The sequence below is a fragment of the Emys orbicularis genome, chromosome 5, assembly GCF_028017835.1.
Source record: "Emys orbicularis isolate rEmyOrb1 chromosome 5, rEmyOrb1.hap1, whole genome shotgun sequence".
Lineage (NCBI taxonomy): Eukaryota > Metazoa > Chordata > Testudines > Emydidae > Emys > Emys orbicularis.
In genome coordinates, this window is record NC_088687.1 from 120,610,982 (window position 1) to 120,623,758 (window position 12,777).

General features: G+C 38.3%; 1 protein-coding gene across 1 annotated transcript in view; it reads right to left on the bottom strand.

Annotated features, from left to right (window-relative positions):
• The window catches only part of JAKMIP1 (janus kinase and microtubule interacting protein 1), a 260,911-nt gene that overhangs the window by 100,311 nt on the left and 147,823 nt on the right, over positions 1-12,777 (bottom strand). The window contains exon 6 of the mRNA XM_065404580.1: positions 10,763-11,257. Within this exon, the coding sequence (XP_065260652.1) occupies positions 10,763-11,257 (495 nt within the window). The remainder of the gene's footprint in view (positions 1-10,762; positions 11,258-12,777) is intronic.

The following is a 12,777-nucleotide window of genomic DNA, read 5'->3' on the forward strand; positions in this document are numbered from 1 at the left end:
TTTCACCTTTGATCTGTCCAACATAACTAATGCAATCTAGCTGCTTCCTCACTTTCACAGCCTCAACCTGCCCTCCCCCCCAGTCTCAAGGATTTCTGCCTTCCTTTCACCCTGACCAAAAAGCAGCAGACTTCTCCATTTTCACTTGTCTCCCCATTATATACAAAGACTAATGCATTGCCATGGGGACTACTGTACATTCAGTCTAAGATAACTTTTTCTTCACAAGGCTATAGGCTAAGTGTTGCCCTCTGACATTGCATATAGTAGTCCAGATCTTGGCCACATGAGCACACATACAAGTCATGTACAAGTATATACTTAGCATAAATTAGACCAATCCTCTAGCTACTTTGACATAAGTCAGCTGATAAAAGCCTCTGGGAGCCCAAACTGTATCCATCAATCAGTTTGGCTTAGGTGTGGCCTTGACACTCCCATCAGCAGAGGGTTGGGCATGCCAACTCTATGCCACTGGAGGATCCCCTTTTGCACAGGAGTGGTCTTGCCAGAGCTGGTCACACTGAATTTACAGGCAGCAGGTGCTGGCAGCGTGGTGCAGGTTTCATTTAATAGGAAAAAAAGAACATGTTCCAATATTAAAGTGACTTAACCATAATGAATTAATCTCTTTGGATACTTTGTTAGGTACTATGCTAATTAAATACAAAAGCATTTTGACAAAGTGCCTGATTCTAATCTCACTTATACCTTACATGAGTGTAACACTATTCACTTTAATAGACTTACTCCTGGTTTATGCTGGTGCAAATGAGTAAGCATCATCTCTCCTCCCCACGAGAAAAACCCTGCAATGCTTGAGCATTTGAGCCACAATCTGTGGTTCCATTACAGTAACATTCATTCACCAGAACGGATTCTGAATTTGGTTGCATTACATGACTGACAAGATTCTTTCCAAACTGGGTAGTTCGGTTTTGAGCTCAAAAAGACACTTTTTCAGTTTGGCAGATCAAGAATGATGCCTGCAACTAAGCCACATAACAGGATGATATAGGCACTCACCATTGCTCATATTCTAATGGCATTCGAAGGCTTTAGACTATTCTAATCTTTTCGTTTACACAACAGTGTATAGTGCACTTGCACATAACAGATATAGGCAGGGAAGAGGTGGGGCATCATCGGATTCAAACTGGTTTGAAGTTACTCATTTTGATTATAACTATAATCTATTACACACCCTGACCCCCAAAGTAGTGTTATGGGGAAAAGAGGGGTCACCCACCAGTGGCTACAGAGGTATATCAGTGCAAAATCACAGCATAGGGTATTCCAATGTAATTTTAGAGTAAATCCTGTGCAGTTGGTTAAAATTACAGTTTTCTAAAATATCATTTCCAATTTATATTTAAAGCATGTTTGTTGCATTGTCAAATGGTTATTGTTAAATATAGCAATTACTTCTATCATTTTGGTGAGGAGATGGCATTAGTAGTCTGTGTCAACATCAAAACCGGCTTTCTAAGAACAGGTATTTTTCCCCAACCACTGGGAGAAACAACCAGAAATGAATGTTTCGACAATATTCATCTTTCAAACATGAATGAGACTCAATACAACCATGCTGAAGAAGATCTCCTTTGGCAAATATCTCATACTTGCATGGCTAACAATAAGATTAAGAAAGAGACATTTAAAAGAGGAACTTTAGCCTCTCAAAGTTGAAAGACAAATTACCAGGGAATCAAAAGCTAGATTTATCAAGACAGTGACATGCTCAGTTTTTCAAAGTGGAAAAAGCCAGCTGCTGCACTGCCAAGTATAGCATCTTCCTCTCTACTCATCCATCTCAAAGCAATCTCCAAGCCAACTGTAGAACAGAATATACAGTGCTTTTCCCAGAAGCCAAATGTTTCTCTACATTACATCCTTGAGATTAAGAATAAGGATACTCTGACAGTGAGATGGATTAGTTGCTGGATGAGACTACCAAAGAAGGGAGGTGGATTTCAGATAAAACATTTAAAGGAGGAATTAATAAAGAACAGTGTCCTTTATGTTGCAAGGGAACAGCTTAGAGGACCTAAATGGTGTGTCTCAGTTCTGCCATCTATTATTCTATAAATACTAGTTGTGAACACAAAATATGGAGTGGGGAAGTGAACTGGGCAATGACTGTAGAAACAGACATTCTCTACAGTAGATGTATTTAAAGTATGCTTTGTTGCTAATACAAATAAGAGCATCTAACGCCAAGATCTAGGAACAGTAAAAAATGGACAGTAACATTTTTAAAAGTGCCCAAAAGTCCCTTTGTGACTTGAATGCCAAGTCATGCAGTGCTTTAAAAAAATTTTAACCAACATTTTACTAGCATCCCCCCTCTTTTTTTAAGATGGGATATAAGCTCTTATGCTTTAAGAGTATACATGCTGACATGTTTTGTAGAAACTTCCCTATGAGCAGGTTATTCCACAAGTGTTCATTACAAGGATTCTTGCATACTTCTCTGAAGCAACTGGTACTGGCAACTGTCAGAAACAGGATATTGACTAAAAGATGGACCACTGTTCCAATATATTATGGCAATTCTTATGTTCACTGAGAAAGATATTCAAAGTTAGAGAAACCCAAACTACTACTGATCATGGCAGGGAAAAATGAAATGAGGTAGGAAGAACAACTGAAACTTTTAAAACTAAGAGTTTTCTGTCTAGATTCCCTGGCTTAAAATACTTCATTCTAAGGACTTCATTCATTACTTCATTCATTTTTGTTAAGAAAGAAGTTAAAAAAATTACATACTTTGTAAAGAGATATGAAAGATGAGTCACCTTTCAGGCCTGCCAGCCTTGACCGTGTTATGTGTGAATGCTAAGAATAAACAAGGGATACTTAAGTCATAATATAGGAGCTTGCAACTGGATCTGCTGGGTTCATGGTAAAAAATGTCATGGTGGAATGTTTTATCCTTTAGCTTCTGGGCTGAAGGGTAAAAATCTTCAGAATGTTTAGACAACTAGTAATTGCAACAATGAAATGCCGAATGAGGAAGTAAGGTCTTTGCAGAAGGTTAGTTTATCCTTGGAATGTAACTGTGAGAAGGTCTCTGGAACAGATGGCAAGATCCACAGCAGAAGGCTACCACTTGACATTAGCAGCTGTGCAGGAGAGAGAGACATACATGTTTAAGGGAAAGACTCTGAGAAGTACACCAGGGACTCCACTCTGCTCAGCCCTGCATGACTGCATAAATTGGGGTGGACCCTGGGAGCATCCCCTTTCAAACTCCCTTGTACTCCTGTACAGGGGCAAGGCACAATTGTAGCCCTTGCACCGAGAGGGACCAAGAATCTTGAGTGCAGACTGTTGCTTCAGAGAGAGGAGAATGCCAAGAGGAGCCCCTTCCCTGCTCTTCAAAGGCAGTGGTGCAGGCTGCATTCAGGATTTGTGTGCATAGTGCATCTTGTCAAAAGGTGGTGCAGTGGCTGATGACCCCCTATACTCCTGGAGTTTTTACAGGAACAAGGTGCCTCAGTACCACCATCAGTGTGGGCGGTACCTTAAAGGTGCAATTTAACACATGTAATGTGAAGATGCTGGGCTCCCTAAAATTAGGAGACTGGAGTATTTTCTTAGAAGGTGATTAGGATGAAACACAACATTTGTTTCTGGTGGAGAATTAAGCTTTTGCTAGTGGTGTTTTTGTGTTATTTTGTTTTTACATGAAAGATAGTTACCTGAGAGATCAGAAGGGGAAAAGATTTCTCTGAACACATTGTATCAATCTACAAGAGTTTTATCCCTTTAAGAAACTGGATAGAACACAAAAGTTTCTAAACTGATTCTGATTACCTGTGCAACAGATACGCATGTTATTATTCTGAGTTGTTACAGACAAACGCAGTAGTCTCTGTTAGAGCTGTGTGGAGAATGGCAGTTCCATTTCAGGAAGGATTTTGAAATTTAGCTTCATTATGAAATGTAATGAAAACTGAAAATATTGAAATTCGCCGCAGAGGAAAATTCCAAATTTTTATTTATTTGTTTCAAGTAATTGAAAGGTTTTATTTTGACAAAATCAAAAAGCGTCACTTCAATTTATACTTTTTATATGTACAAGTTTGTATTATAATGTATAATAGAATACAAACTAAAAAAATAAAAACAAAAAGTCATTTCAAAATACAAATTTGAAATTTTTTGTTCTGACAATGTAAAAAAGGGATGTTGCAACATTGTTGGAACTTTTTTCCTCCCCTTTCATCTAAATGAAAATCTACCTGATTTTGCAATGCATTTCAATTTTGACAAAACTACATATTCTGATGCAGTAAAGTTCTGTCAAAGTTTCTCTGGCCAGTTCTACTCTCTGTGAAGGCACTGAAGTTATTAATTTAGATTATATATCTTCTTGTTTGTTGGAAAACATATAATTGGGGAATATAAAAATAAGATTACAGGATCTGAAGTGGAAGTTCTTCCTAATTCATATAATTACTTCTTTTGGACTTGGAGGTAATAAGGATATTTAATAATTGTCCATCTAGCTTCAAAGGCACACAGCTGATCAATGCTGCTCTTGAAAAGAAGCTATTTCTTCTCTGATTCAGTTAACAGCAGCAAGGATTTTTTTTTCCTTACTGGGATGAAGGTGAAGTAATATCACATTACAGTTCAACTAATTTTGTGAGGTTATCACAATATATGGTTATACAGTAACAACAAACAATCCTAATTCATTTCATGTTCAATATTCCAATCTTTGTTAATATGGGCTTGATCTTGTGTCCAATGAAGTTAACAGGAGCTTTGCCACTGATTCAATGTATGGAAAATCAAGCCCTGTGGGCCCAACATTACTCTCATAAAAATCAATGAGAGTCTTTCCATTTACTTTAATCAGAGCTGTTTTCGGGACTTGATAATTAGTAGGACTACATGCACATAATTCTCACCAAGTTTGACTGGAGTTTTGCATGTGAAAGGATTGTAAACTCTGACTTTATATGGGCTTTTCTATTAAAGGAATTACAATACCTATCAAAAACAAACTAAAGTCTAGTTACCTTCAGCATGGAACAGAAAAAAATGAACATTTATTCATTCATTCATTCAACACACACACACACTAACTGTGTGCCTAACTTGTCCCAAAGTTTATGCATATTACCGCATAAAATGCAACTGACCAGTACTCAGCTTCCCTCTTAATAAAATAGTACAGCAAATGAACAGAGTGCAAAATGAGTGACAAAATCAATTTAATGCATTTGTAATGACTATCTTTTGTATTATTTTCCACAGGAAGCAGCATGAAGCATCCACTGTGTATTTTAACACAAAGCATAGAGAGGTTTGCTCTGTCTAATAAGGGTCCTGCTGGTAGCTGTATCCCCACACTCACAATGAATGAAATTGTATTTGTTCTTTCCAATAATACAGGACAATAATGGTAATCTCCTTTATACAGTCAACAAAAATGGTTTGGATTGTGCTACAAAACTCATCAAGTGTCTGGCTGTAGTGGCTCAGAATGATTTAATACAAAATGTGTATCTCACTAAACATTTTGGTACCAAATTATAAAATTTGGTATGCCAATCAAATATAAGCCTTAGTTGACACTCAAGTAAGAGAAACTAAGATATATATTTTAAAAATTAATAATTGAAAAGTTTAGATTGAGTAAAACACTAATTTTAGTAAAATCTGCTGTATAATCAATTCAGTAAACAGAACGTTTTGTCTTCAGTGTTAATCTAAGTTCTATTAAGTTTCTACAGTACCAATCTATGCTGTAGGTGTGTGCACTGATAGATATAGGAAAAACTGCTTAGAAATGTGGCTGTTAATACAGAGCACAATCTGGAAACTAAATAGGCTGGTGGACTTCTCTCTGGTGTAGCTTTTGATAAATGTTGGGTGCAAATTACACAAGTCACTAATAACAGGTTCTTTACTCAGGCAACTACATACATTTATTATAAGAGATGAGGTTGGTGAATTGCACAGAAACATGAGAACTTTATTTAGTACTTAAAATATACAAGTAAAATAGAACTCATAGAAAAATATATTAAAGCAAGATAAAGATAACCAAACAACCCCCTATGCTGTGCATACTCACAGCCTTATGGACACCCTTAGAAGAGAAAAGGGGAAGAACAGTATGTGGAGAGCAGTATGAGTGGGCTTGACAGTACTAAGACTTCTGCCATTCTGTCATCCCTGATGTCCCAACTAAAGGTTAACCAAACACCATATTTTATATCCCCTTTTCCTGACCACGCATGTCTGGGGATCATATTTAGATTGTTTTCTGGCCTTTAGTCCACGTACGGCTGTCTGGGAAACCATAACTGGGGTTCCAATTGTTGACACCAGGCATGTGCATAAATACCTTTCCCAATATTTCTAGTGTATCAGTGAGGTTAAATTCATGATTACACATACTAAAATCCCACCAAATCTGTTGTTTCGTCTTTCTGAGTAGTACTTGTTTATCAAAAGCTACATATTGCAAAAGCTCCTACAAACCTTATGACATTAGGTCAAATATTTATACTAATTTATGCTAACTGCGAGTCCTTGCTAAGCCTCATGATAACCATTATAACACTACTGGGCCTTAATTAAGCTTATTGTAAAGCCTATTTTGTTTTATTTTATTCCTCTGCTTTCATTATAGTGTTTCTTAAGCAGCTTAATTTAGTCTGACATATAGATTACCATTTATTCTCAGGTATGTACCTCCAAGATCAGGTCAATATCCAAAGGTCAACGCTGGTAAAGGGCACCTTTTGATTTTCAGCATGGACTGACATTTTCGAACAGGCATGTGCAAAACTACACGGATACTTTTGCTTTAACTTAGATATGCAAAACTTCCAATGCGCGCGCACACACACACTGGGGTTATGCATGTAGGTGCGTGCATGCCTGCACAACCCTGATTTGCAACTACAATTCAGAGGATTTCCACATTGAAGCTACATATACACAAAAGTGCAAACGTGGCTTTGTGCACATCTGATTGAAAATCATAGTCTACAGTTCCAGAGAAGGCAGCTTGTATTTTTCACTTTACTAAAGATGTTTGATAGTTGAGTTATGTATAAACATTATTATTTCTAATTTTAACCATTTGGATGTTGTTCACATTCTACGGTGACTGGGGAAATATAAGTACTTAGATATATTAGATAATTTAGACTAGGGATATAATACAGTATTAGGTAACATTTTTAAAAATACATACATTGCAGCTAATTTTCGTATTACTATTCATGTTGTCTCCTCATTGTATTTCTCTCTGCTAGGGCAATGAAAAAACTTTCCAGTTCCATCTCTCTAGTTTGTTCTGGTAAAATTCATTTTCAGGTTCTCATACATTAGATAACGTGAGCTGCAGTTTTTGGATTCCACATTTTGCAAGAGAATGTCTGCTTTTTAAAAACAGATTCCATAGGATTTTTTTTTTTAAATAATGAAAACATTTCTATTGCTCCTGTCTGAAATCAATTACACCTGGTACCCCGATATAGCGTGACCCGATATAACACGAATTCGGATATAAAGCGGTAAACAGCGCTACGGGGGGGGGGGGGGGCTGCGCACTCCGGCGGATCAAAGCAAGTTCGATATAACGCAGTTTCACCTATAACGCGGTAAGATTTTTTGGCTCCCGAGGACAGCGTTATATCAGGGTAGAGGTGTACATGAATAACACTGATATATGAGCAAAAATTTTATACAGAATTTATTTTTAAATATTACTTTATGACTGTATTTTTTATAGGTCAATAGGAGTCTACAGAAGCATTGCTTATGTGAAGAATTTAATTTTAATAATATCTGTACATATATGAAAGCTCATTATCCAGTTTTCAAAGCTCATTTTCATTTCAGCTTGCAAGGTCCACACCTTCAATAAAAAATGAATATAACTTTATTTTATTGTATATACAGTCTGCTTGTTTTCAGATAATAGCCAATATGATCGACAGATAATGGGTGGATATTGTCTTATCTTCTTTCATATTAGTTTTCCTGGTTGCAAACAAGGGAGGCCAAATGCTTGGACTGAAATTACTTGAGGGTGTCAAAAATCAGTCTTGAAAACTGGAAGTGAGCCTCAGCAATAATTATGGAGAGACTAGCTTTTTACCATACATGAGAAAACCCTCATCAAGATAAAGCATGTATTTGCCCAGAACCTTGTTATATTTAAATGACTATAAGGCAGTCGGATTTTGAATACCAGGGTCGCCCAGAGGATTCAGGGGGCCTGGGGCAAAGCAATTTTGGGGGCCCCTTCCATAAAAAAAAAGTTGCAATACTATAGAATATTATATTCCCGGGGCCTGAGGCAAATTGCCCCACTTGCCCCCCACTCTGAGCGGCCCTGTTGAATCCTGAGTTTGATCCTTTACTCTCAGGCCAGTCCTGGCTCTAAGGCAGAGGGTGAGCCTTATTAGAGTGCAGTGTTCTGTACTGTTGCTAAACAGCAAGACATGAAAGCAGACAGTGAACAAATTGAATCTCATTTTCAGACTTGTGCTGACGTTATTGATGCTTGTGCAGAAAAAGGGAAATAAATGAAATATCCTCCCACACCCAAATCAGATTGATGACCTTCACTGGAAAAGCAGGCAAACATTCTTTTTTGACAAATGGAAAAAGGGAAAGGCATTTGGGGTGTCTCCACAGTTAGGAGGAAGTATTACAATGAAAAGAAAAAAAAAATTCACCACCAACCACGAGCTGCTATTTAAACTAAAAACTGAAGCAAGACTATGGAACTAACCCCATTCAGAAGAACTAACCGATTTCATATGTTGGGACTCTGCCAAGTATTTAAGAAAGGCCACTAATTCTGTTTTGTCTTGTTTGTATACTTGAATGGAGCTTATCCAACTGATTTTGTGCTAGTAAAAATTCTGGCCTAATTGTAATTCAATAACAAGATGTTTTCAGTTGTTGGCAACCTGAGCAAGATGGACTAGGTATTCTGTTTGCAGAATCTTAACTACCATGAGGCTGGAAGGGTGTCTTATAGTTCTCACTCAGAGAAGACCAAGAGGCTCCATCAGTTGTGGGTGGGGCTTACTTTGGTTATGTTACAAATGATACATATGAGTAATGTTGCAGGCTTTTGCCATTTCTATAATCATTGTCAGATCCTCACTGTTCAGACAATCTTGCAGAAGCACTGACTTTGCTTCTGTTCTATTACTATTCTGCCTATTTAAAACTTGATCTTCAAATAATAAAAAAAGGACACTGCCAAGGATGTTAGATGTAAAATTGTTTTATTCTGAGGCAGTATGTGCTGTGTCCTCCCTCCCCTAGCACTATTTATCTGCTTTCTCCCAAGCAAGGATACAGAAATCAACAAGAACCTTGTGTTCTCATGGAGACAGAGTATGCAGAGTTCCATGTTCTATGCCATGTGATCACTTAGAATAATTTGGATTTCAACTCCTGTACTTTGTAGAACTGTTTTTAGGATTACCAGATTTTTAGGGACTGGGAAAGAAGTATGAAAGGGTAATTATGCTCACTAAAGTCTGAGGCCTGACAATCTTTACAGCATTCTTAGCAAGTTGTAGCGCCCAATAGCCTGTCAATAACCAATTTACTTAAGGGACAAAGTAACTGCATTATAAGCTTTATTGCCTTAGACTGCAATTACTACCATAAAATGTTATTTGTCTGTAGCTTGTCATTGCCATCATTTATCTAAAGGAGTGGGAGAGAGCATGTCTGTGTGTGCATAGAATGACTAACCTGTCCTTGTTTTGTACTCCATTCAAATTCTGGTCTTGACACAAGATGAAATAAAGAATTTCCTTAACATTAAAGGAGAGACTATTCCTCTTTTATAATTTATCTTGCATGGTATTTGCATTCTTATTATCATACTGAAAGTTAATTAATTTTAGTAACCAAATCTCAACACTCCATACATGGAAAATATCATGATGCCAAATAGAACGGCCTTTTCATTATATATTACTGTAAGTCTACTTTGTGTCGTAATTTGCCCAAACGTTGCAGTATCACTAGTGTAAAATGTAGTGGTTTGGATCAGTACGATTGGATACATTACTTTACTTCTGTTTTGTTCATAAGGGGAAGGCCACTGCCTATGGTGAACTTTATGACGGAGGAAAAGCTCTGTTACCCTGGGCCCACACTAACACCTCTACCCTTTAAAGGAGTATCAAGAACAAGAGACAAGGGGCAACAATCCTTGTTACTTCAAGAAGTGAGTGATATGGGCAATACTTTGGAAGCAGAAGGGACTATTCTTTTCACTCTGCCAGAGTGGTTCCCACAAGGACAGACTGCTGCAGCACGTATGCTATATCTGAAGTAGCTAGCACGTCCATCACAGAAAAGGAACCTCTGCTCTGCAGAGTGAACACATCTTGAATCCTTCAATAGAGAAGGTCTTGTAAGGAAAGGAATTTCAGGCAAAGAGGAAGAGAAAGCTATCCAATAACTTGGATCTCTTGAGCGGAAACACACTGCAGGGGTTTGGTATTTCCACTCTCTTTATGTGACAGGATGTAATGCTGTAGACAGGGGTGTGGTTAGTGAATTGGGGTGGAGCCAATACTCCTCTGTGCTGCAGGAAAAGAAAGAAGAGGGAATAGGGTGTTTATTATCCAAACAACAAACGATTAAATCTGCCACTTCAAACCGGACTCTAATATCTTTCATGGGCAGCACAATAATGTTCTAATAGCTGCTGTAAACTGAAATATATTTATTGTTTAATTAAGCTTACCAGTCTGCGGATATCCCTCTCACATTCACGCTTTATTCTATTAACCTCATCTTGATGGGACTGATAAGCCGTGCGCAGATCAGCAGCCTTCATTTTATCTGCCTGCATAATATTGTTCAAAGCTTCTTCAAGCTGCTTTTTACCAGACTTCAGCTCTAATATCTCCTGCTGCATCTTTATACGTTCACAATCAAATGCTTTCCGAGCTTCTTCCCTGGCTTCATTTAGCAATGCAGTTTTCACTTTGTCAGCTGCCCCATCCCGCAGCACGTTCACCGTAGACTGCAAGCGTTGAATTTCACTGTCTTTTATTTTTACCATACGAGCTACTTCCTGCTCATGCTGCCGGATAAGCAGCTCCCTGACAGCCTGGAGTTCCTTCATTTTCTCCTCATGGAGTTTAGCCTTCAGTTCAGAGATGTAGGCAGTGTGCTTGTGCTGCTCCTGCTCTCTTTCTTGCTTGACTTCCTGGATTCTCTCTCTCAGTTTACCCACCTGGAACATAACAATAAATAAAACTCAGTTTAACATGACTGCTCATGATGCTGACTTTCCGAATATACCATCCCAGGTGCTCTTGCTATAAAATGGAAAACCTAGATCTGAGCACCTCAAACTTAGGGAAAGTTTGCATCTGGATCCAAACATTGTAGCTTGGGCCTCTCTCCAGCCAAAATCTAATATACTTTCACCCTTAGGAAACTGGCATATTTTCTTTTAACCTGTAAAAAAGACTAGAGAATTTCCAGTTTTTTTGGCAATCCACTAGGGGGCACTCTACTGGCTGATCATTTCTTGCTGTTACAAGGCATGGCAAGATATGACTCAGGAAAAGTGAATCCTGTTTTCTCCTGACTCCCTCCACCAAAATCTATTGCCAGTGCCTATTTTCTTGATGTGGCCCAATCACCGCAAGCTGCCAGTTCCTGACTGCTCCCTTGGGATTGGAACCAGTTTAGGGAGATGCGTCAGACTGGGAGAGTGGTGCTGTAATTATGGAGAATTAGGAAACCTCTTTGTTTGTGGTGGGGGAATGTTAGGAAGCATTCCAGTGCTCGATGGAGTGGTGGATAACTTATTTGCTTTTTCTATGGTGTGCATATTGTTTCAGAATTTCAAAACCATTAAAATATTATGCTCATTTTATAGATGGGAAGCTGAGGCGCAGAGAGATTAAATGACTTGCCTAAATTCACATAGGAAGTCTGTGACAGAGCAGGGAATTGAACCCAGAACTCCTGAGTCTTGGTCCACTGCTTTAACTACAAGACCACCATTCCTCATCTTTCTGCTAGGGAGGTGAGAAATAATCTCTCCTTCAAGGGATGAAGAAAGGAGCAGCAACTAGGAAGGAGGAAAGCCTCCTGTCAGTAGGGTAAGAGTTCAGAGGTAAAAGCTGAAGACTAGGGCCTATGTTTTCATTTACTAATTTTGAGACACCCACCTTAAAGAGGCCTGATTTTCAGATGCCTGGTACTCACAGCTTTTTGAACACCGGGCCCCTTCAAGGTGTTTCAGATTGGGCACCTAAAAATTGAGGCATCGAAAAGCACTAGACACTTTTTAAAATGTAGGCCAAGGACTGTAAGGGTTAAAAGCAGTATTATATCCTATTATATCAATGCACACTGTGATGAAACCTCATTATAATGACACTCAGCAGGTTGCATGAACATTGATGCTTTTTCTATGTGGAATTATACACTAATTCAGAAAAAAGTCCAGAGGTAAATTTGCTTCCCCTACAGAAGCATATTTGGCACAGTATAATATATTCCAACATAATCACTGTCAGTAACACACTCCTGCTATCTCCATCACAATGAATGCCACAACATAGTCATGGCATATGATTCTGTAATCTAATGCAAAGTTACGGAGCTGCAGAGAATTCAAAGACCTGTGCTCTTGAATGACACTATAAACATGCATACCACATGGTGCTTCTGCTAGAATGAGGTTATTGCACAGCAGGGGAAAGAAAATCTAACACTGAAAGTGAGTAAAACCACTAT